The sequence below is a fragment of the Bacillus rossius genome, chromosome 13 (genome assembly GCF_032445375.1).
Source record: "Bacillus rossius redtenbacheri isolate Brsri chromosome 13, Brsri_v3, whole genome shotgun sequence".
Classification (NCBI taxonomy): Eukaryota; Metazoa; Arthropoda; class Insecta; order Phasmatodea; family Bacillidae; genus Bacillus; species Bacillus rossius.
In genome coordinates this window covers 41,492,874-41,518,579 of record NC_086340.1, presented here as the reverse complement: position 1 = coordinate 41,518,579, position 25,706 = coordinate 41,492,874, and the positions used below count along the sequence as shown (strand labels likewise).

The following is a 25,706-nucleotide window of genomic DNA, read 5'->3' as shown; positions in this document are numbered from 1 at the left end:
CGGTTTTATGACCTCCGGCTAAAGTTCTGGCTAAAATTTAACCGCAGGCTAGCTCTTATTTCGGTTTTATGACTCCCTGTTAACGTCTACCTTCCAGTTAAAGTCCCGGCTAACCCAGGGGGGGGACACTTCATAGGGCAAGGCAATCGCATTTTTCCAGTTGCTATACAGTTTTATCCAACATCTGAGCATGAAAATTATAATCAAAATACCACGTTGATTAAATAAATATTACATTTGTTTTAACATTTTATCAAATTTATGGCATAAATTGGTATTGTTGAAATGAAAATAATATATTTACTTAAAAGAAAATAAACAAATTTTCGTTGGCATGTTGAACCACTTGTTTAACCAACAACACCATAATTAATGGCGTCGGCGTTGAATTAAGTAATATTAGGTTTAATAAAAAACTTTCTAAGGAAATTTTGTTTCAATCAAGTTGAAATAGTAATCTCGTTAAATAACATCAATGATTTCAGGAACTACTTTATAAATCACTGTTGACTGTTATGAAACATGCCTGATTCGGCTACGTATTGTGTTAACTACTGGTACAACAAGAGAAGAGATAATAATAATTAATTTTACTTTAAGTTTCCGCTTGACGAAACTAGGTATGTGTAAATTATTAAAACGATACAAAATAAAAGTTTTGTGTAATTAAAATAGTGATGAGTATTTTGTTTTCATGCCCTACAGAATTTCCTCTTTTTAGGCTGTGTGTAGTCGCACGTTGAGGACAAGCACACAATACATTAATACCTAGGTACTGTTCTAAATGTCAATGAGTCTCAAATTCTGCTCAAACTTGCGTCTTATATACTTTAATTAGTCTAAATGTTTTGTATGAATTTTATTTTTTGGTCGAGAGGGAGGTGTGGGTAAAAATTTTGTATTGCGTATCCAAGTCTATCCCTTGATACTAATGGCATTATCCTGTGGTAATGATTCTTGCTGTTTTAACATTAATTAAAACAGCAAGCATCATGTGCCACCGGATAAATCATACATGATCATGCCAACAGTATCAAGGGATAAACTTGGATACGTGATACGGAACAATTACCGAGGTGAGGGTTGCGATAAAATGAAGTGTCTTTTAAATTTTTATGTTGAAATTAAGGTTTTTTTCCGTAACAATTGCTATACACCTGTCTTCAAGAAGTGAAGATACGAGAATGATTTGTACTTTCACCTAATCCATAAAGAATTGATGCCATTGGTAACAGCTTCATTTCAGTTTTTGTGGGAAAATTGTACAACTTAGGCAGTTAAATTAGCCAGAAATACACATTGCCTGTGTTAATGATTAAATACTTCTGCACGTTTTTTATGCATTAGTTTTGTTTGCGATTTGTAATGCAATTCGGTAGGTACCTACGAAAATCCTAACCTTAACTTCAATCAACGTGATTCTACTAGAACAGAAATAGTTTCTTGGACATTAAAAAATGCAGCAATTTAATATAATCCAAAAATATGTTACATGTTATGCATTTTAACAAATGTTATGATACGTAAACAAAACATTTTTAACCGAAATGAGGTTAAGGCAAACACTGTCCCGAAGGTAAGAAATTTACTTATTGTTTTAAAAATATTGCTCTCCTAAATCATTTTATGTTACGTTTACCGATATTTAGTTAAATGATTTGCTTATAAGGAAAAAAAAATTAAAATCCATATTTTTATAAATATTAATGCATGCACGAAAAAAGTCACAAGCTCGCCAACATTCAGTTGAAGCTACAAATTTCCCTACTATTCAAATTAGTGTTTTAAGCATATTAACTGCAAATTGTACTTTCTACGAACAATGTTGTATTTAAATTAAAATTTACTTATAATTTGAAACGTAAGTCTTACTCCAGAAGGTATTTTATCTCGGTTTTAAGCCATTGCAACTTCATTTTAATGTTTGTCAAGTTTGCGTTTTTGTATAGCAACTAGAGCATTTCTGAATAAAAAAAACGTAGAACTGCAATAGCATTGAGTGTCCACTCTGTACTAGTACTTTATTTACTCTATGGGCTAACCTAGCGGGTGGATGAACCGGCCGCTAGCTGCTTAACCGGAGGCTAAGCATGCAACAGAAAATAAAATGGCGATGTATCAGGCGATGTTAGTTGTTGTTAGTGATGATGACTATTTGAGGAATTCTATTGAATATTTGCAGGATGCGATGGAATAATTTATTACTAAATGTAAAATGCTTCGCTTTCGTCAAAGTTTTATTAAAAATTACATGGCATGAAAGTGTAGTCACGCTTTTCTATTCTCGTCGAGTCGTGTATTATTATTTGACTTTAATTGATCACGAAGTACATAAACGTATGCTATGTATATAAACTTAAATGTTCCTGCTTAAGAATATGTGTAAATAAGTGAATTTTAAAATTGCAAAACGAGGGTTATTATTACCGGTAGGTACCTATAAAATGCGTGTTTTCGTGGAAGTTGTATCTGTGAATTTTTATTCGTAATACAGTGGACATATGCCGGGAATGAAATGCACTTCATACGACTTCAGACGTGGTTATAATTCAATAAATACAATTGAATGTGAAAATAAATGTTACCCAATTATCCCTTCCCTATTTTACAAACCATTAGGTACTTATTTACCTGCCACGCAAGTGAAAAACGAAAACAGCACTGGAATTATTCTGTTTACCGTATCCAAGTTTATCCCTTGATCCTATCGGCATGACCCTTTATATGTTGGTCTTGTTTTACATTATACTTGCTGTTTTAATTTAGAATGTTGAAAAATCCTGTACACAACACAAAATACCTAACATATCACGATGCAAACAAATTATGTCAGGTCTTGTAAAAATATATTTCTTTCGTATACATTTTACAATCATAATTATTTCCCCAGTGAATATATCTAGGATCTCTCGATCTACTAAATTAAAACAGCAAACATCCTATACCACAAACTAATTCCATCAGGATCGGATTCATTTGGATACGTGATACGAAACTATTAGTACAAAAATGAAACCTACACCAGTGAAATGAAAATTGACAAGTATTTTCCCGAAACGGGGTCTATATTATTTGATTATGAAATAAATTTATGAAAGAAATAAGTGTTCTCTAGCAAAAATGTCATCCCTATTTATTTGTTGGTATAGAATTACTTCGTTAGTTTTGGCTTAATATATAACCTAACAAAATCATGAGTTCCAATACAAGAGTAAAGTTGAAAACACACGGTTTTGAATCGTAAATTGTAATTTTATGGTTTAATACAAAGCAGGTTTGACGTCAAAGTAGTTTTTGGTTAATTTAATTATATCTGTTGCAAGATAAAGTTCGCGGCATATTTCTTTACTGCAGCTGTAAATATTCCGAATCACAATACAAACAAACAGCTGACTAACATTCTACCAGAAAAAATAACTGTCTTGCAACAAAAGTTACCAAATTCTGTTTTATTTCATTACCAACACACCCATTATTACACCACACGCTTCGTCAGGTTACGGTTAGCCAACCGCAGGCTAAGTATGGGTCATAATACACCCCTCGTTCGTTAACCGGAGGCTAGCCTTACCTGGAGGCTAGCTAACCTGAGGATTTAGCCGGAGGTCATAATATCGGCCCTTATTGAACGTTTTGTTGTGAGGGCAAGATGAGCAACAGCTGACTGTTGGTGACGAGTACACAGGGTATATGGGGTTATTGTGTATCAACGTGGTTATTTTACCATTTAAATGGTTATTTCTTGTGTCGCATATGGTTGTACGCAAACATTTAAAAAAGGAAGAAATATTTCATTTCACAGGTGAGTTAAGACTTGCTATATTTGTAAGAAACCATTAAGTATTTAATAGTTACGTCAGCACTCGGCATTGTGTATATTTATATTACTATAGGGTTTAATAAATCGAATGTGAATTATTAGCAGACAGTATTACTACTATGTAATCGTAATAACGTTATATAGTTTCACTCGCTAATAGTTACATTAAACACGACCACGTCTATTAGCTAGTAATCCCAAGGATGCATTGTTTATTGTTTACAACTTTCATCGGGTCTAGTCAGTTTTACGATACCAGGTTCCTAATTGGTTAAAAAACGAATAGACGATAGTAATGAGTGTAGTAGTCATGAGAGAAGACGAAGGTCGTGTTTATTTGTATTGAAATAATACAATGGCACAGTGTAGTTGTGAATGTTGTCGTAAACGGTTAAGAGACGGTTCGTTTTTAATAAATTAAAAGCAGGAATGACCGAATAAAATTTGGCGTAAATTTAATATATACAAGAGAAATATTGACACAATGATTATTGTCACATAGCCATGAAAGGTACTTAAGTGGTGTTTTTATGGCCTACATCAAATAATCAGAATTAGGTAATTCTGAGATTTTTTTTATAATATGTGTTAATACAAATCTTATTATTACAAACTGTGAAAATTTAGATCCTTTGGGGTTTGTATTAAATAAATTTCACTATATAGGCCTATTTGACTATTTCCAGCGTAATTTTCTCTCTCCCAAATCTTACTAAAATCTGTTGTATATGACTAGACCTTCTAGCACACTTCGAGCCTGTCAATGTGAAGATCGTTTTATAATTTTATGAGCTATGCTAATACTCAGGTTATGGTGATGAAAGACTAGGCCTTTTATAATTTATACAAACTATTGCATTACACTGGACACTTTTTTCATGTCTACTTGTTTTGTTAACTGTTGAAAAGGTTTTGTGTAAAAATTGATAATTTTCAATCATATGATTTGTTGCATTAAAAGATTTAGAAGTACTGTTTACTATTTTGTTGTTAATAATAAAAAGTGTGGTGATGTAACATATCCATTTTAATTTTGAAACTATTTGTTTACAGCAGTTCATCCACTGACAGTGCTGAACCACCAAAGAAAAAACCACGTCCGTTAAGGAAAGCATACATTGGTGATTTTACTAACAGTGATTAAATAGTAAAATCACCAAGAAAAGCACAGGCTTTTATGCAAGTTGTGAAGCAGAAACTTAGTGCAACGAGAAAAAAGTTGAAAATGTCATGCCAAAAATTTGTTCTGAATGTTTACTGTTTTATTTTGAATAGTTGTATATTTAACAGTAAACTTGGTATATTGGAGTTGTGGGTTTTTCTGCTTTTCATTCAGTTGCTTACTAACTTAGTTTTTCTTTAGGTGTATAAAATGTGTTAACATGTCTCCCCACATGTTTATATGCATTATGTCATACAGCATAAGATTGACATTACTTTTTCAGTGGTGCACAATTTTGTGTAATTACGACAAGACCAAATTGTAAATAGAAGTTTATTAGGTAAAGTGCAAAAATGGATGCATGTCACATTAAATATTAGGTGAACAAATATGGATAATCTAAGTAAATAATTTATTTTGCACTAAAGTAGTATTGTACCATATAACAAACATTTACGTTTGGCGGGGTATACTGACCACAAATATATTTGCTATAAAAGTTTTTTGCTGGCTCTGTTGTGCCACAGTAGAAGACAAACCTGTGCTGAAAATGCAGGGAGAAAACTCTTGTCAACTATTTATAAAAAATTTGTAATTACTATCACTCAAAATTAAGTTTTGCTATGATGAATCCTAAATTAATAGTACATAGGTCATTGTATATTTTGTTATTCCAAAGAAGATTGTAATTTCATGTTACTTATGTAAAAGAATTAGGTCAAACTTTAACAATTCAGTAAAAAGCTATTTCAGGTTGAAGTTCACTTATTGGGAATTTGTCACAACTTTTCTTAGATTAACAACCTTGTACACCATGATGTTATTACGATTATTGTTCAAATAAACGTGTATGTTTTTTATCCAATACAATGTACAATTATCTCAGAAGCTAGCATTCAATGGCTTGGCTCTTAGGTTATGCCCTCAAAAACTCCTCCTAACTTATTATCAAACAAAATAATAATAATGTCCAAACACCTAATTGTGAAACCAATTACATGTATCTTTAAGGAAGCACTGGTAGAAGGAGTGGTACCTGATTGTTTAAAATTAACTAGGATCCTGCCTCTCTATAAAAAAGGTAACCCAACAAATCCAGAAAACTATAGGCCTATTAGTATCCTACCTACAATGGCAAAAATATTTGAATGGGTTGTATATAAAATACTTATTTCATTTTTTTTACCCATAACATCATATTAAATAGAAGTCAATATGGTTTCCAAAAACATAAAACATCAGCAGCTATTAATGAATTCATAAATAAAGTCTTAAATGTACTGGATAATAATACCTTATCATTAGGAATTTTTTGTGATTTATCCAAAGCTTTTGACTTAGTCAATCATGCAATTCTCCTAGATAAACTATATCACTACGGCATAAGGGGCACAGCAAACAAATTAATGGAATCATATCTGAAAGAAAGGAAACAGAGGGTAGAAATTAAAAATGTAATTGGTAAGAAATATTCAAATTGGTCAATTGTCAGAAATGGGGTGCCACAGGGCACCAAGGTCAGCTTATCCTTTTTGCAGATGACACATCAGTTATAATCACTGGGGAAACTTCAAAATCAGTATAGGAGACCAACAGAGCCATTGAACGTATGAAAAATTGGTTCTCATACAACAAACTTGCATTGAATGTCTCTAAAACTAATTATATTAAATTCAGAAATAGGACCAAAGTAAATGAAAACAAGTTTAACATAAAATTCAATGGAAACAATATCTTACAGGTTAACTCAGTAAAATTCTTAGGGGTATATATTGATAAGCAATTAAAATTTACGGAACACATAACTAATATTGCGAAAAAATTAAATTCAGCCTGCTATGTCTTGAGGTACCTTGTAGAATTAGTCGATTTAAAAACAATTAAAACTGTGTATCATGCATATTTCCATACAATCATGTCATACAATAATGAAATCTGGGGAAATGCCAAACTAAATGGAAATATACAAAAACTCCAAAAAAAAGCCATTTGAATAATAACTAAAGATAAAAATGTATCTAGTTGCAGAAAAAATATTTAAGAAATTAGGAATACTAACATTTACAAATGAATTCATATACAGAACATTAATTTTCTGCTATAGACACCAAACCAAATTTAAAAGAAATAAAGATGTCCATCATCATAATACTCGAGGCTGCAATAAATTGAGACCCATACAACACACCACTACTCAATTTGAGATCGGAATAGAGCACATTGGCAGAATAATATTTAATACCTTACAATACAAAATAATGGAAATCAGCAACATACACAAATACAAAGCTTCCATAAAAAAAATACACTTGTATGCAATCCATTTTACAATTTAAAAGAATTTATGGATTATACTGCTGAAAGAGGGGAAGCATTCTGGTTACAGTAGCCTCCCTTGTATAGCTACAATGACTAAGAACAATATCCTAATACCCTAAATCCTGCTTAATTTTTTTTATAAGAAAAAATATAGGAATTGCTTGACATTTAATGTTTATGGGTACTACCTATGTATAAAAGAAATTATGTTATATTTGTAATTCAGATTATCTGAAAAATTGTATTACTATTTGTTTTACTTCAAAGTTATGTGTATGTAAAACTGTAAATATGTAAATATGTAAATGACATGGTCCATAGCCTTATGGTTTCTACCAAAAGAAGGCTCAATGTAATACAATTAAAATAAATAAATAAATAAACAAACTTATCATTGTCAATATTATTTGGTCTACAAACGTGTAAATTAAAAAACATTAGACTGTGTACATATAATAACGATATTATAACAACCCTGCAATCTTCAAGAGGTCAATTTTTTATTTTTATTTATTTTTTAACAAAATGGTTGAATGAAGAATGAATTCTCGCTCATAAACATTGTTCTATACACAAAAAGAAAATTATAGTATGCAATAAACCACGCAAATTGATTTTAAACAGCTGAATTGGCTTCTCAAACTCATTTCTTTCACTACCTTCCGACAATAACGTTTGTCTCACGACCGATAATATTCAATAAACGGCGCACATCTGATGTATTTCATGGAAATTATGTGTACGGATTCGACATTTAATTACTACAATGAGTAAATAAGTCGTATATTCTTTCTTGGTAACAATTAAACTGAAAATATTATGAAATACATGCCGCGATAACATTGCGTTATATGGGAGAACTCTGCTTAGATACCAACAGTCAGCTGATCGAGATGTTAGCCTCGGCCCGTAGTATGGCAAAGATAGGAGAATCAGCAGTCTATAATATGTATGGTCTAAGAGTGATAACTGTTTTGGAGCGAAAAACATAACCTAAAAAACTTTGTGTACCCAATCATGTGTTTTATCAGCAGAAGTGAATACACATGTTTTGATTTTGTGCCTCAAAGTATCACGATAGTGTAATGTAATTATTATTGCATTTTCTGAAAGACATGGCTTACTAATTAATTTTAAATGGATCAGTGTAATTTTCGTATTTTGTCGGGGTGAATAGAATCACCATGCCACGAACTTATAAACCAGTTCCACGTAAGACATACACAAGACCTAACAAATTGGTCATGTGTGCAATTAATGCAATAAAAAAGGTAAGCGTAGTATACAAAAAGCATGTAAAGAATTAATTTACCATATTCTGTGCTATATCATCATTTTAAAAAAGGAGACAATGTGAAAAAACAAGGTGGACAAACATCACTTTCTGAAAGTGAGGAGAAAATATTTATTGACAGGTTATTAGTTTGTGCTGAATGGGGTTATCCCGTGGATGCCTTCTGTTTACGATTGTTTATTAAGGACTATTTGGAAAGAAAGGGCAAACAGTAAAAATTAGCTATAAGGTGTCAAAACGTAAAAAGATCACGAGCAAGTGTAACTTCTACTTCTGTTGTAGAATATTTCAAAAATTTGGAAGCAGAGATCAAAGATGTTTCATGTAATGTGGTTAATTACAAACAAAACGAATCTTAGTGACAATCCCGGATGCCATTAAATCACAACAAAACGAGGATGCAAATTAGCCAGAGAGGATAATGAACTTTTCAATGTCTTCAAATTCGGTTTGTTTGCTGGTGCTGGAGATGGTTCCCTCTTACCTCCATATTTTGTGTTTAAAGCAAAACATGTGTATGCAATGTGGATTGAGAATGAGTCAAAAGGATGCAGATATAATTGTAGCTCATCTCAATGGTTTGACAGTGTATGTTTTGATGACTGGCTCATTAAAATTGCAGTTCCTTATTTCAAAAAGCTAGAGGGGAAGAAAATATTGTTTGGGGATAACTTATCTTCACATCTGACAGTGCATTCTGTTCAAATCTGTGAGGAGAATGTGATTCGGTTGGTCTTTCTGCCAATAAACTCAACACATTTGACACAGCCACTAGATGTGGTGTTCTTTATGCCTTTGAAGCATTTGTGGAGACAGATTCTTCAAACATGGAAAGCTGGGCCTGGAAAGAATGAAAGTGGTGTCCCAAAAGATGTTTCCACACCTTGTAAATAAACTGATACAATCTATCTCTGAACGATCAGCTTCAAACATCAAATGTGGATTTGTGAAATGTGGGGTGATTCCTCTAAATGCAGACAAAGTGTTATATCATTTACCAAAGGAGAACCCTCACAATATGGATGAGATAAGAACTGCTATGGATGACTCCCTGAAAGCGCTGCTCCAAGAAATGAGACATAGTGACTCTTCTACGCAACGCCAAAGGAAGAAGCTTGATATTCCGGCTGGAAAAACTGTGCACTGGATGACTTTCATCTTGAAGCTGATGAAGAAAGAAATGATCCTAGCACTCCAAATACCAGTGAGCCTGATGACTCCTCATCTAGTGATGAAAGTGAAATAACTTCAAGATCGCCTAAAGAAACAACTTCAAACACAGAGTTGCAGTTTTTAGTGAATCATTTGTTGATTTTAATGGTAAGAGATACAGGCATGTTTCCATGTGAAAGACACTGATATCAGAGACCAGGACTGGTTACTTGTTGCTTTCAACTTGAATGATACTGTGCCTGGTTGTAGCAAAAAAAAAAAAAACATTGAATTTTATTGGTGTTGTTATGAATGTTGTAGATGTGAATGGTGTCAAGGAATTCTATGGCTCTTTCATAATGCCAAAATGTACAAGAGACAGTTCTGGTTTCATTTTTGGTTCTCTGACATCAAAGACAAATGTAATTTTGGCATTGAAAATGTCATTGGTAAGCTAGAGGAACCTGAGAAATATGGCAGGGGTTTGCTCAAATTTTCTGTGTGCCTTAAAGATATTTGTTAAAAGACCTGCAAGTTTACTGCCAACATGATGTATGTTTAACTGATAATGGTACCTACTGGTACGACTTACTCCGATTGTTGTGAGTTCCATAGAACTCATACAGCAACACTTAATTTAGCAGTGAATTGTCTAAAACTGCTTACCTGTAAATTCATTTTTTTTATAAATAATAAGTTTTACAATTTTAAATTTTGTAATTTTGTCTTTTTTCATTACAAAATGTTGGTTTTAAGGTGACGTGAAAGATGATCTATGGTTTATAATGATTTAAAATAACTTTCAGATATTCTATTCACCTTGACAAGAGGTTGAATGGAGAAATGCATTGAAATTTGTAGACTGATTTTATTCACCCTGACATATGGGGTGAATAGAATGACACAATTTTTTTTTATAAAAAAGTGAAATTATAATGCCAAATATAATTACAGAATCATAAATTAGGTTTTATAACTTATATATTAGACCAGTGAAAGTGTTTTATAAAATTTATATACATTCAGGGGTAGCCACAAAACTTAAAAAGTGATCCTATTCACCCCATTTTACAGTTTACCAAACATCTTCTAGCTCAGTATACGCTTACATCTTTTATGATTCCAATTGAAGTATCATTCTTCCAGTGCAGTTTCCATAGATTGTTTCTTATAACAAAGCACCAACTTCTCTCAATGGAAGTACATTGCCTGCATAATTTACATGCTAAGGCTACTCCAGATATACACAGATAGGTCTCAAATGGGTCATCTAATTAGTTGTGCTTACTATATTCTTAAACTCCAAATCTCCGGGATATATAAGCTCCCTCATTCTAACAGTGTCTTCTATGTTGAAATGTATGATATCTACCACCCCATTAAATTTTTTCTCAAGATCCTGTGTACACATCTGCCTCTATACTAATTCACATGATGCTATTTCCTCATTGACTTCTTCCCACACATCATATAATGATACTACCAATATAATTCCGAGAACCAAACATATCATACATAGTATGTGCCAGATTGGTGGTGAATTCCAACTAATCTGGTTACCGAGCCAAATGGGAGTACAAGAAAATGAGTATGCAGACAAACTTGCTAAAATGCCTATAGTTTCTGGTTGAGTCTGTTGGAAATTTAACTCTGGCCAATCTTCTAAATATTCTTCAAATGGAAATTAGACAGCAGTGGACAAAGGATTGGGATACTTCCAAGTCAGTACAGTCATACCAATTGGTTCAACCACAACTACAGAAATAAGTATGGTATCCAAAGGTGACAGAAAATGTTATTAAAACTATGGTTCGTCTCCATCTCATTGGCCATTTCAGGCAACATCTGCATAAAATGAACCTTTCTGAACTCCCAGATTGTGACTGTGGATGTGACAGGCAGGATATAAATCACATATTGTTTCAATGCCATCTCCTGCAAGCTCGAGAAATCATGTACAGCAAGCTTATCGCTTGTGGTATTTATCATCCTTATAACAGGGAATGTGTACTGTCATCTTTGAACATCCAGGCTTATGAAGCTATGTATGAAAGTCTAAGTGTCAATATCATCTTGTAACTTTTCTTTTCCCATGTCTTTATATTTATTTAGCGTTCAATCTGCTCGATCAAAGCTGCCACACAGGCGGCATGATTACTATCTACGCATATGACTTGTGATATCATTATCAACACATCTGTACTATTCTTACAGCATCCCTTGTCGGCTTCTGTACCAATTCTGAGAACAAATCTTTGCTCACTTCTACTATGGAATACGGAGTACCAGACTTGCTTATAGCTGCAATGGAGACGTAGTCCAATATTCGTTGTGAAGGATTTACGTTTATTATAGGCACTTTTACATTTTTAAACAATGCTTGTTTCTGTACAACGTTTGTAAAATATTTCTTAGCTACAATTCCTCAAAGTAGGATTATAAGTTAATAATAAACATATTTAAAGGTGAATTAGTGCATTTTGAACTCGTACAATGAAATTGGAACATTTTTTATTACTGTGAATTAGCTCGATGAGCTGTCTTAGTGAAATATCATAAACAAACTATATTAAAGCAAAAACCCAATTCTCTCGTATAACTTTTAATTTTATGTAATAGAGTTTCAAATTCAATCTCATCAAGCCCTAGATTCACTAAAAAAATTTTAATACTGACAACTTAGCTATTTTTTTGCAAGTGACCCGCGAAAGATAAAATATCAAAAATTATTCATAGGTTACATACTTTTAGAATTAATGTCTGAAATGTTTTAACACTTCATATTTGATTCAACTGACAGTAACATGTTCATATTACCCCTATATGCTTACATTGATTGGCAAATGCGTTGGCTGGTATTCTGTTAGCAGCTTTATAACATACATGGAGTAACGAATCCTCTTCTGCTAAGTAAACTATCATGCCCACTTTTATTCCAGTGGGTACAAGGAAGGCATGGCAGAAATTTGGTATTGTGTAGGGTGGACATCATTGTTGTTCTACAAAAAAATAAAAAGTGCATGGAATTGAGAAGTAAACAGTTATTGGCTCCCTATGCTTCCACTGACACAACTATTTTTGTCTGTGATATTTTACACCAGAGTCGTTCCAGGTAAGTGCATTTGTTAATAAAATATTTGTCGAGGGTTAGGTGGGAGACAATAAACTATTTCAAATGCAAGGTTTAAGGTAGATTTCGAAGGGGAAAAAACTGCTCTTTCTAGCCATTACCATGGTGAGACGTCCAGAGGGGAGGTTTTTTGAAAAGAAAAAAAAACAGAAACTTTGCTATAATTCACTTAATAAAACAAATATTGCATCTGTATGAAGTTTTTACACCACATTAGAGAAATACCAAATAATTTTTTATAATATACTTTTAATTTGACTGATTATAACTGCAAGGGTTGGATAAAAAAAATGGGGGTTCAAGTACAAATAAATTATAACTTCCTTCACTATTAAATGTTACAATTTATTGTAAATCTTCAAACAGTATGTAAAACTTTCTTCTGAAACAATTTTTGATAAGATGAAACATTACTTCAAGGAATATAAAAAAACAGGGAATGGAATGGAAAGATTTTTAATTTCCGTACCCTGTAACCTATCTAACCCATTCTTATTTATTTTTGTAACTTTTAAATATTCTTTTGAACCTTTTATGAAAATAAATTTTTATACGAGCATTATTACCGCAAGAGGTGCAAAACAACTCTAAACATTATCTAAAAAAAATTGTCTGAACAATTTTTAATGAGATGAACTATTATCACCGGAGGTTGAAATACCAAAAGGGTTTTAAAAATTTTTAAATTTCTTACTTAATTTTAAAATTTTCTTTTCCTGTGTAGTTAAATTTGATATTTTTTTTTTTAACTAATGTTTACTGTACTTATTCTGAATCTGAAGCAGTGACAATTCCTCAAAAATTAAAAAGAGCAGTTTATCACTACCTGAAATGTTTTTGACCATTTTGTAAAGGCACTTGCATTTAAACAAGTAATAATTCAGTATTAACAGTTCCGGAGATGCTAGATTAGAGTAGTTATAATTGAAAAATGGTACCAAGTTAACGGTCATTAGGGTAGGTATGCTACACTAAAACTATAGTGAAAATGAATGATTAGTTTAGGTTAGAAACAAATAGTATGGTAAAATAGGTTAAATGGTTTATGTTATATTAGCAGCAATAACTTAAAAAATGTAACAAGAGCTATTTTAACAAAGAGTTTAACCTATTTTATCATTTTTTGAAAATTGGTTATTATTAAATTGTTAGATACATAGGCCTAATGTCTTTTAACGTTCAATTTGCACAGGAAAAACAAAACAAAAAAATAAAGCCTAGCAAGTTGTTACTTTCAACTCAAATGACAAGTTGAGATGAACCATAAGGTGTTCAACTTTGTGGTCAAAAATCACATGTTTTTCCAGATGTAATTCAAGAGTATTAAAACAAAAAACTATTCTTACCTCAACTTACAACCACATCTCGAATGTTGCAATATGAACTCACTAAATCTTGCTACTGTAAATAGACTAGTATTCTGGGGTTTCAAGTGCTCGTGAAAAGTAGCAGAATTTTTAACAAACAAGTCCAGACAGCAAGGTTCGTGTATGATCATGTCTTTACTTGTGCTTTAAGTTTAGTGCTTCGTCAAGCTGTAAATACATCATACAAACTCTTGCTTAAGCACTCAAGTCTTAATGAAACTAGTCCTGTTCATTAACTATGAAACATGGCGATTGAAATCACTGCCTCGAGAAACCAAACGGTTTGAAGATGTTGCTCAAGATATGACTATGAATACCAGCCTGAGACCCTGTTTTTTAAGTAGTTTTGGGCCTGTAAGCTAGATAGCAGCTTTCATAAATTTCACAAAAATTATGAGTAACCTCACAATTGCAACTTGCAGATTTATGCATTTTTGCAGTAGAGCGTAGGATAATACTGAATGTCAGATAAGCGAAGGTTGAATAAACGAGTATATATTAGTCTAGACTATATTAGTCTTTAATTTGTAATAATTAATAAAGTACATGATTTTTTTAAATAACACATAAAAGGTAATTTGTTGAAATGACAATTTATCTACTATTTTGTTTTGTAGTTGGTATATTTGGTTCTGTTATGTTTGGTTTTTTGTCACATGCTTTTTGATATGTGTGTTTTGTTTTTTTCTTTTTGGTTTTAACGAACAAGCTGGAGAATGGGCAGTGTGAATGTAAGTGTGCAGTAATAAAGTATTCAGATCAAGATAAATGAATCATGTTACTTTCACTAAACTGCTACCAACCTAAATGTTATCAGGTTATGGGCCCAGGTGGTAGTAGGCAGTGGAAAGGACAGTTGGAATAGTGAATACTGAAGAGAGGTTATCTCAGCACGTGTCGGCAGACACAGTCTGTTCAGTCGGCAGAATGGAAGAAGATAAATTTAGAATACCATTGTTTGATGGGAACAACTTTGACGACTGGAAGTTTCGAATGGAGGTGTTCCTGGATGAAAAGGAAGTGCTCGATCATTTAGGGAAGCCTTTGGACGAATGGTAGGGTCCATGTACTGTGGTAGATGGAGATGATCAAGATGTTAAAAGTTCTAAGAAAAAGGATTTTTGGAAGTTATATGTAAAGATAAGAAGTGTAAAAACTTTATTATTCAAAGGATACACGACAGCCAATTGGAACACGTTAAAGGCAAGCCTACTGCATATGATGTGTGGACCAGTCTAGTGAAACGTTTTGAGAAGAAAGGGGTAACCAGCAGGATGATTCTAAACAAAAAACTACATACGCTCAAGTACAGACCATCTGTTGAAACATTCAGTGAATACTGCTTGAAATTTGATAAATTGGTTCAAGAGTTGAAGACTACAGGTGAAAAGTTGGATGAAGAGGGAATTGTTATAAAATTTTTATTAACAATGCCCGAAGAGTTGGAAGGAGTTGTGTCAGGTCTACAAACACTTGGTGCTGGTAATTTATCTCTTGAGTTTGTTAAACAGAGATTAGAAGAATATGAAACTGCTCGTAAGGAGAGGAAAGGAAATAACTCGACATGATTTTCAACCCGTGGCATTCTCAGGAACAAGGTATGTTCCTGGAACTGGTCCTAGACCAGGAAGCAGTGGATCTTTTGGGAATACTAATTTGAAAGCCAAATTTCCTTATAAGTGTCATAACTGTGGGATTACAGGGCATAAGAGATATGAATGTAATAAACCGGGAGGAGGAAATGGAACTCCACAAAGGAATGCACACCTTGTAAAAAAAGAAGATAAGCGTGAAGAATCAGTGTATAGTTTTGTAGTGTCGACAAATGGGTGTTGTGCATCACAATATGGCCAGAGTGGAAAAGAGGTTTGGGTGCTTGATTCAGGAGCAACAGATCATCTCGTAATGGCAAAAACTCCTGTAGCAAACCGAAGAAAAATAAGTTCACCAGTTTCAATAGGTGTGGCCAAATCAAAAGTTTTCTTAATTGCAAAAGAGATGGGTGATGTATTGGCTGAAACACAAGTAAGTGGAGAACTCAGGAAGTTTATAATTAAAGATGCTTTGTTAGTAGAAAATCTAAATTATAATCTGTTGTCTGTTTCAAGGTTAGAAAGCAAAGGGTGTAGAGTGGTATTTGACAAGGGTAAATGTACTATTGTTGCTGGCAAGAGAGTTGTTATGGTTGGAAACAGAGAAAGAAATTTGTATAAAATGTGTGTAAATGTACAGAAATCAAGTTAATACGTGTTCAGTAAAGGGTACTGGTAAATTGTGGCATGCAAGGCTCGGTCATATTGGTAATCAAAATTTGCATAAGCTTTCAAAGATGGTTAATGATATTGATAAGATTGAGGAGGAAACTGACATGTGTTCAATCTGTATTGAAGGGAAACAGACTGCAGGGTCCCATAATCAGACTAGGGAAAGAGCAAAGAGGCCTTTGGAGAGAATTCACAGTGACTTATGTGGTCCAATATCACCTAGCTCCCATGATGGGAAGAAATATATTTTAACCTTTATTGATGACTATACTCATTTCACTGTTGCATTCGGGTTGAGGTCCAAAGATGAAGTATTACATTATATTAAATTATACGAGGCTATGGCTTCATCTAGATTCTCGCAAAAAATATGCTGCTTCAGGTGTGATAATGGAAGGGAATACGTTAATCATGAGGTAAATGCCTTCTTTGAAGAAAAGGGTATAAAGTACGAGTTGACTATTCCTAGAGTTCCAGAACAAAACGGGGTAGCCGAACGCATGAATCGTACTATTCTGGACAAGGCGCGGTGCATGATGCTTGGTTCTAAACTAAATAAAAGTTTTTGGTTAGAAGCAGTTTTAACCGCTGTGTATTTGATTAATAGGAGTCCTACCACAGCCTTGTCAGATGGAGAACTACCGGCTGAATTATGGTATGGGAGAAAGCCGGGTCTCAATAAATTGCGAGTGGCTGCATAGCATTTGCTTACAAAGTAGAGAGTGAGAGAAACGGAAAGTTTTACTCACATAGTCGTAAATGTATTATGTTGGGGTATTGTGATAACGGGTACAGGTTATGGTGTCCGGAACTGAATAAGATAATTGTTGCAAGTAGTGTCAAATTTAATGAAACTAAAAATCAATTTGAGAAAGGGTATTGGGATCATGAATGGGAAGATGTGGGAAGTGAGAAAACCTCACAAGAGAATGAAAAACTAGTAGATTCACAAGGAGTTGTGGGAAGTGGTAATGATGGAGAGTCAGAGGGAGAACAGGAATGTTGTCAGGGATTTAGAGAATTAAGTGATGAGAAAATTGAGGTACGTGTGAGGAATGCTCCGGGGTACTTAAAAGAATTATATTGTAAGTGGATTAAAGAAAGGAACCAGGTCTAAAGAAAGGAAAGTTCAGGAGGGGTTAGAGAAACCAGAAGTTTTAGTTACAGCATCCACTGTAGATAATGTAAACATGGCACTGAGTACTATTGCTTTTTGTGAGGGATTTCCACAGAGTATGGAAGAACTGAAAGACCGAAGTGACAGAAATTGCTGGTTGAATGCAGTTAATGAGGAAGTGAAATCCTTAGTAGAAAGTGAGACATGGGAGGAGGTAAGACTACCAGAGGGAAAGAAAGCAATTAATAGTCTATGGGTGTTTACGGTGAAACATGACCAGAATGGGAACTTGGAACGGTACAAAGCTAGGTTAGTAGTTAAGGGATGTGCACAGTTGAAGGGTTTTGACTATAGTGACACTTATGCTCCTGTTGCGAGGCTCACTACAGTGAGAACCCTGTTCTTTTTGGCAAACCATCATGATTTACATGTCCATCAACTGGATGTTAAGAATGCCTTCCTTCATGGAGTATTGAAAGAAGAAATTTACATGTATCCACCAGATGGGGTACAAGTCAAGGATGGCATGGTTTTGAGGTTAAAGAAAACTTTGTATGGTTTAAAACAAGCACCAAAGGAATGGAACTCAAGGTTTGATCTGTATGTGAAGTCTCTTGGTTTTATACAGAGTCAAGCAGACAAATGTGTTTATACGTATAATGATAGTTGTGTTGTGTACTTGCTACTCTATGTTGATGATTTTTTAATTGCTAGTAGCTCACTTGATAAAATTGAAGTACTGAAAAGGCAATTCATGTCAGAATTTAAGATGAGAGATTTGAAAGAAGTTAAATACTTTCTAGGCATTAAAGTAGAGCGTGTAGATCAGACAATGTTTTTGAGCCAAACTAGTTACCTTGCAGTTGTTAAGTAAATTTCAAAAGGAACATTGTAAGCCTGTGCAAACACCTTTAGAATTACAACCTATACAGGATGTTACTAAAGAGTCTATCATTCATGTGAAACCCTACAGGGAGTTGATAGGTAGCCTCATGTATGCATCTCTCACTACCCGACCTGATATTAGTGTTGCTGTAAATTTTTTCAGCCAGTTTCAGTCGAATGCTATTGAGGTGCAATGGGTAGGCCTAAAGAGAGTGCTGAGGTACCTGAAGGGGACTTTGAATTGGGGACTGTGGTACAGAGGGAACAATCATGTACCATTGGTAGGGTTTGTTGATGCTGACTTTGCCAATCGATCTGACAGAAAGTCTGTAACAGGTTTTCTGTTCGAAATGTATGGTGATGTTATTTGTTGGGCAACTAGGAAACGGAAAACAGTTGCTTTGTCTACAACTGAATCCGAGTTTGTTGCTCTCGCTTCAGCTACCTCAGAGCTTCTCTGGCTGATGCAATTGTTCAAGGAGCTAGGTGTTGAGTGTAGCGGGCCAGTTACCATGTTTGAGGACAACCAATCCTGCATATGTGCTCTGGGAAATTGGGAACAGAACCGTTTGAAACATATTGATGTTAAATACAACTTTGTGAAGGATCTGTGTCACAACAATGTAATTTCTGTAAGGTATGTACCATCAGAGGATCAGAAAGCATATATTTTGACCAAAGGATTGGCAAACAATCCATTTGCAAGGCATCGGAAGAACTTGGGAATGAGTGTAGTAAACTGAAAAAAAAATATATGTATTGTTTATGATAAATTGAGGAGGGGTGTTGAAATGACAATTTATCTACTATTTTGTTTTGTAGTTGGTATATTTGGTTCTGTTATGTTTGGTTTTTTGTCACATGCTTTTTGATATGTGTGCTTTTTGTTTTTTTTGTTTTAACGAACAAGCTGGAGAATGGGCAGTGTGAATGTAAGTGTGCAGTAATAAAGTATTCAGATCAAGATAAATGAATCATGTTACTTTCACTATACTGCTACCAGCCTAAATGTTATCATAATTTACAAAATAATATTGAACAATATGATACCAGAAAATTTACTGTTTCTACATATTTTTCCCCATAACACAGCTATTTAAATAACTGGCGTCATTCACATACATATAATGTTACAATAGCTTTTTTTCCAGACTTGTCTTGCCTTAAAACGCACATTATTAAAAAAAAAAATGCTAGCAAAGCTGGAATAGACACACATACAACACAATTATAGACCAAATTTATTTTAACCTTGCAAATTCTATTTTATTATCACTGCAAACAATATACCTGACACACCAACTAAACTTTATTAATACCTACAAGCCTAGATAGAACAAATACACTAATTTGTTAGTAGTATGTTTAATTTTAATAGTAATCAATATTTAAGCACTCTAATTCTAAAACTTGCTTTACCCTTTAAAAAAAGTGTTAAAATTACACACACACATACACATGCTCAAAATATTCAAAATAACCATTCTGTTTGATTATTTAAAGAATTTGTTTCAAAACGAACCATATTTTTGTTTTTAGAAACATCCACATTAGTTTGTTTCATTTTCAAAATTTATTTTTTTACAGTGATTTTTACATAATTATAATTAATTAGATAACATAACTTTTTAAAAAAAAATACAATTAGGTACATTTTTGTGGAACACATACTGAAATATTTTTTCAAGTAGTCTCGCTTATCTAACAAACTGGGTCACAGAATGTTGGCTATGCAAAAATGTCAGACAATAGGGAGGTGTTAAGAAAAGACCTACCTATTAAAAGTAAACTAAGTTATTATATTACACATAAAAGTCTTAATAATCAGGTTTTACAACAAAACAGAAAAATTAATTAGTTGCAGAAGTGTTGGGAGCAACAAAAAATATGAGTAACCTCACAATTGCAATTTTCAGATTTATGTATTTTTGCAGTAGAGTGTAGGATAATACTGAATGTCAGATAAGCAAAGGTTGAATAAACAAGACTACTATACTCATTTAGCAAAAGCAAATATTTCTCATAAGTTTTAATATTTTACACTTATTTACGTATGCTAGAAAATTTCAAACAATTATATTATTCTATTATATTACTAAACTAGCTTAAGTTATGTTATGAACTTAAGGGATAAATATATAGCTATTTGTTATATTAGTCACCTACACAAAGAACATAGGTGAATCTTTGCAGATAACATCCTGGATGCGCCTACGTTTTTGCTCTTCCGGTAATTTGTCCAACTGTATTCTTTGGCCTTCTATGTAGACTCGGGCTCTATATGCTGCAAGATGAGCATAATACGTGGGTGTTGGATATGATACGGCACGGGTACATCTTGAGAACATGTGGCACAAATAATATGTGAGCTGTTCAACGTCATCTTCCGACATATTACTGTCGTCCCACAACCTACGATACTTGGTAGGTCGACTCGTTCCTTGAATGCTGGCATGACTCACAAGATAGAAATCCATTTCTGTCGGGTGTGTTATTTCCATGTCTACCACAGTACCTGGAGGCACATTGTTATTTCTTCCATCAAAGTCTTCTGGTTTTAGTGGAAAGAAACGTGTATGATGCCTTTTCTGTACCACCAAAAAGGTAATTTGTGGCTGATAATCTGAACTCATGGATTGACAAGCACGCCGGATTGCTTGCAGTTCTTCATTCAGAACTTGGGCAAACTGTCCTTCACTAACACCATCACGGTAGAAGATTATTTTCTCTGGCTTATAACCTTTAGTCCGCTTGAAGAAAAACTTAAGATGTTCCTTCATTATGTTTTCAAGGTCCTTTATAATCTCTTCATGAGGCCCTTGCAGTCTATATTGAATGTTGTAACAAAATGCTTTTGGATCATGACTTGCACAGACTGCAGCAACTGAAGGTATGTCATTTTGGTCCGGAGAAGGATGTGTAACATCTGCTCCTACTATCATTACTGGCCTCAACAAACACGGGGGTTTTGCGCTGGAATGTAGGGTATGATTGATACCATTCAGTTTGGAATTAACTTTTAGGAGAATGTTGCTGACAGTCGCAGGGTTCATTCGACCCATGGTACGGGCTTTAACACACTGAGTTAGAACACCTACCTGCAGCTCTGCTGTCTGTTTAACCTTGGCATAGACATCACCTCTATCAGGAACCACCACTACCACCAATTGGATACCTTTAACTTGCTGCAAATATTCTTCCAGCTTACGCTGCATCTCACGAGGCTGCCAATCAACAGAGCAAGGTGATCGAGATGGGCCAATTCTCATGCCCAAATTTTCACCTGTCCTTTTCATTTCAGTACAGAAACTTCTCAGCTGATCTTCTCTAATATAACGATTATTCAAATTAAGTATTATCCAGTCTGAAAGCTCTGAACCGTTTAAGAAAGGCTTTGCTCGCCACACACCTTTCATTGGTCTCTCAACTTGTTTGTTGTATTCCAATGGTGGAGCATCCAATATTCTTGCTGGAATCTTTTCAAACTGATCACTAACAGAGAATCCAAATTCCTGAACTGTCCTGGATCTGTTGAATCCTGCTTTCCTCAATGCATCCATAATCTTAGATTTTCGTCTATCTGCGCTGGTTGCAGCTACTTTTATCATGTTAGAAGTTTGATTTTCAGTCATTTTACGAACAATCACTTGACTTCTTACTGTGCAGAGTTCTACTGGTAAAAATATAGGGTTTGGCCTATTTGGTGATCCCACATGAAGACATGGTAAATCTGGGAACTGCAAATTCAATCTCTTTTCCTGTCTGAAATACTCAAAAACAGTCATTTCCTGGCCATTTTCAAGTTTAAATTTCAACCTACGTGGTGAATCAACCACTTTGTTAACTCTGTAACATCTCTTTGTGTTTGGCTGAGTAGGTAGTTCATAATCTACTTTGAGTGTTCTTAAGTACTTGTTTAGGTCATCAATTTGATATGTGTTTAATGCCTGCAGGCTTCTAGGGTCACAACGAAATAAATCACCAATTAATTGTACAACATTCTGATGTTTGGGAAAACCTTTATGTGCTACATCAATGTTTACAAATGGTCGCCACCCTAAAATAGCACTTTGGTAAAACCCATACCATAACTCCAAGCCTTCTTCAAGGTCTATAAGTTGATCTGATGGTGGTGTGAAGAAAGACCGCCCAACCTGTACAAAACTCCTAGAAGATGCTGATGCTTCACGAAGAACAATATCAACTGCCTGAATCACCTCCATTGGAGTATCCTGTGAGTTACCTTGTTGCATGTAAGTTTTTAGCTGGTCTAAGTTAACCATGTTAGCAAAATTTATAGTTACTTTGAATTCTTTTGGATTTCTACTCTCTTCATCTTGTATAACGACATTTCCTGATGTGTGTGTCTGAAAAGGTAAATATCCTGAGCTATACAGATTTTTCTTTCCATCAAAAGCAGGATATCTATCAGGGTAATTGTCTACACGAAACTGCTCCATCACGAATCGAATCAGCCTCTTTGGCTTGTCTGGATCTATTGCCACATCATAATGGATGATTCTATTGTTTCTGGCTTTACTGATATCCAGTGCAAGGTGATTGGTCTCTATTATGGTCTTTCTTCCCTTAGTACCTCCTCCACGAATATTGGTACGTGGTGGTACTTTTAAACTCAAAGCTCTTACACCTTTCGTTACTATCGTAGCATCAACTTTTGGTTGTGGTTGTCGTGCAGCAGGAACTGCAGGCTGAGAAGGTTGTTTCTGCTGTGTTTGTGGCCCATGTTGCTGCCCCAGGCCATCTGCTGGTCTTTGCTGCTGCTGCTGCCCTCGGATACCTGGTGGTGCTTGTTGCTGCTGCCCTTGAATACCTGGTGGTCCTTGTCTCTGCTGTCCCCGTCCCCTCCCACCTGGTGGTCCTTGTTGCTGCTGCTCTTGAAGACCTAGTGGTCCTTGTTGCTGCTGCCCTCGGATACCTGGTGGTGCTTGTTGCTGCTGCCCTTGAACACCTGGTGGTCCTTGTCTCTGCTGTCCCCGTCCTCTCCCACCTGGTGGTCCTTGTTGCTGCTGCTCTTGAAGACCTAGTGGTCCTTGTTGCTGCTGCTCTTGAAGACCTAGTGGTCCTTGTTGCTGCTGCCCTTGAACACCTGGTGATACTTGTCTCTGCTGTCCCCGTCCTCTCCCACCTGGTGGTCCTTGTTGCTGCTGCCCTTGAATACCTGGTGGAACTTCTCTCTTTTGACCCCATGCTGTTTGAGGTGGTTGTGCCTGACGTTCATGGCTACTAAGGGGGGTTTGTTGTACATCTGGTAACTGCAAACCTGGTGGTACTTGTTGCTGACATAGAAGCTGGAAGCCTGGTGGCCCTCGCTGTTGTTGTGATAGTGGATGAAGGCCTGGTGGTTCCTGACGCAGTTGTCCCTCTACTGGAGTATGCAGCTGTTGCTGTTGGAATCCTTCAGGCTGTCCTGCAGTTGTTGGCTGTGATTCGTGTTGTACCACAGCTGGTTGTAGCAATTCACTTAATTGCTTAACATTTTTCTTTTGTTTTTTTCCTCCTGAAGTTTTTGGTTGGGTATCACCTGAAGGTGGATGCTCTTCTGGCTTAACTGCAGGTGGTGGCGTCGGCTGCGGCTGCTGCTGCTGCTGCTGCTGCTGCTGCTGTTGTTGTTGTTGCTGTTGTTGTGCTGGTTCTTGGCTCGTACTAGATTTCTTCTTATTCTTTTTCCCCATTGCAAATCACTGAAAACAAAATCCAAAAAATTAGTAAAAAATAATGTAATAGCTGATGTACCAATACGTCACAAACTATCCTTTCTTGGTGCTGTTATAAGATCTATAAAGAACCTATGTACCTATTTTACCTAGCTAATAATTCTATACCAAAATTTATCAATTATTGTCAAAAAGTAATGTTAAAAATCATTAGAGATTATTGTGTTTTGGGCTTAGTTTGGTTGCTACAGTGTTTAAACGTCTGTGCCTTGCTCGTTTCCTGCTTTCCACCGAACATTTTAACATCACTCTACTGTGATCACGCATCTTCTCAGCCAATGGAGTTGACGTCGACCGGGGTTACCCCCTCCCCTCCCTAAGCCCGATGTGCCTCAAGTCTCGCTCGGCCCCTCCCCTCCCATCTTCTGGTTTCGAACCTCCCACCATCAGGAACCAGTTGTGTGTGTGCGTGTGTTGGTCCACCTTGCAAGAGGCGCATTTATAGAGCCTGTGCCACGCAACCTTTACATAATTACTATTTAAATAATTAATTGTCATTCTTTATATTTTCTTTAACTGTTCCCTTCTGTGTTTATGTTAACAGGCTAGACATAAGGACTGAGCAGCGCCCTGCGTGGCAGGTTTCAGAACTACCCTACGCGGGTAGACTATTATTTGAACTTAAGTAGAAATTAGTGATGTGTTTATGTACTGTTAATTCAGGGAAAATATGTTTAAATTTGTGTTAAGAGCTTTAAGGGCTTTGCTTCGCTACTTAGGTCCTCACGTCATTGTCAGTTGCCTAACGGTAAATCTGAATCTTCCTGCAGCCATGAAACCTTGACCGCAGCCAGTCTATCTCGATCGCCACCCGGAGCAGGACGCAGAGACCACGTGTGATTCCTTCCCATCCTCCAGCGTGTGGGGACACCTAGAAACCACTCTGGTTTCTTCTCGTGAGTTAAGGAGCGTGCCCACCGCTGAGAGCGGGTGGTTAGGCTAGATTTGAGAAGTATAGGGGGTTGCGAGCCTCGTCGCGCTTGTCTACATCACGACCCTGAGAGGGGATAGCCGGGTCCACGTGGTGGCGCCCATATTTAGTCTATGCTCACACACCGCATGACTATCAACCCTAGTGCGATAGCATTACTTTATAAATGCATTTTATTTGAAAATGTAAGGAGATACTCATAATAACAATCAGCAGATTCTGTTCTATATGATTCTTCAAGTTGTGAAAAGAATGGTGAGAAATAGTGGGTAGGTCTGTTGATTGTTTCATGAGCTGACAAGAGCTTCACAGTCAAGTGGAGACAGGCTTACTCTCAGTTCTCTCTTCTGTCTGTGTTAAATTGTTTTGAGTCTGCATCTGTAGTTGGTATGAGTAGGATGCCAGTATATAATGTAGGTGTTTATAGGTGAACAATCTTCTGTGTTGAAATAAGTTAAAATAGAAGTTCTATTAATTCCTGAAAAGTATTTTTATATTAGGTGAGTGTTTACAAGAATATTACTTTGTAA

General features: G+C 35.2%; 1 protein-coding gene and 1 long non-coding RNA gene across 3 annotated transcripts in view; one reads left to right on the top strand and one right to left on the bottom strand.

The window, feature by feature from the left end:
• Positions 1 to 221: 221 nt before the first annotated feature.
• LOC134538480 (uncharacterized) lies at positions 222 to 7,692 on the top strand. Its single transcript, XR_010076151.1, has 2 exons — positions 222 to 3,802; positions 4,874 to 7,692. It is a non-coding gene; the product is annotated as an uncharacterized LOC134538480 (long non-coding RNA).
• Positions 7,693 to 14,919: 7,227 nt separating this feature from the next.
• The window catches only part of LOC134538479 (protein argonaute-2-like), a 28,920-nt gene continuing 18,133 nt past the window's right edge, over positions 14,920 to 25,706 (bottom strand). For both annotated transcript variants that reach the window (XM_063379812.1, XM_063379813.1), the window contains exon 2: positions 14,920 to 24,212. In XM_063379812.1, coding sequence (XP_063235882.1) covers positions 20,673 to 24,203 — 3,531 coding nt within the window. In that variant the 5' untranslated portion in view covers positions 24,204 to 24,212 and the 3' untranslated portion in view covers positions 14,920 to 20,672. The remainder of the gene's footprint in view (positions 24,213 to 25,706) is intronic.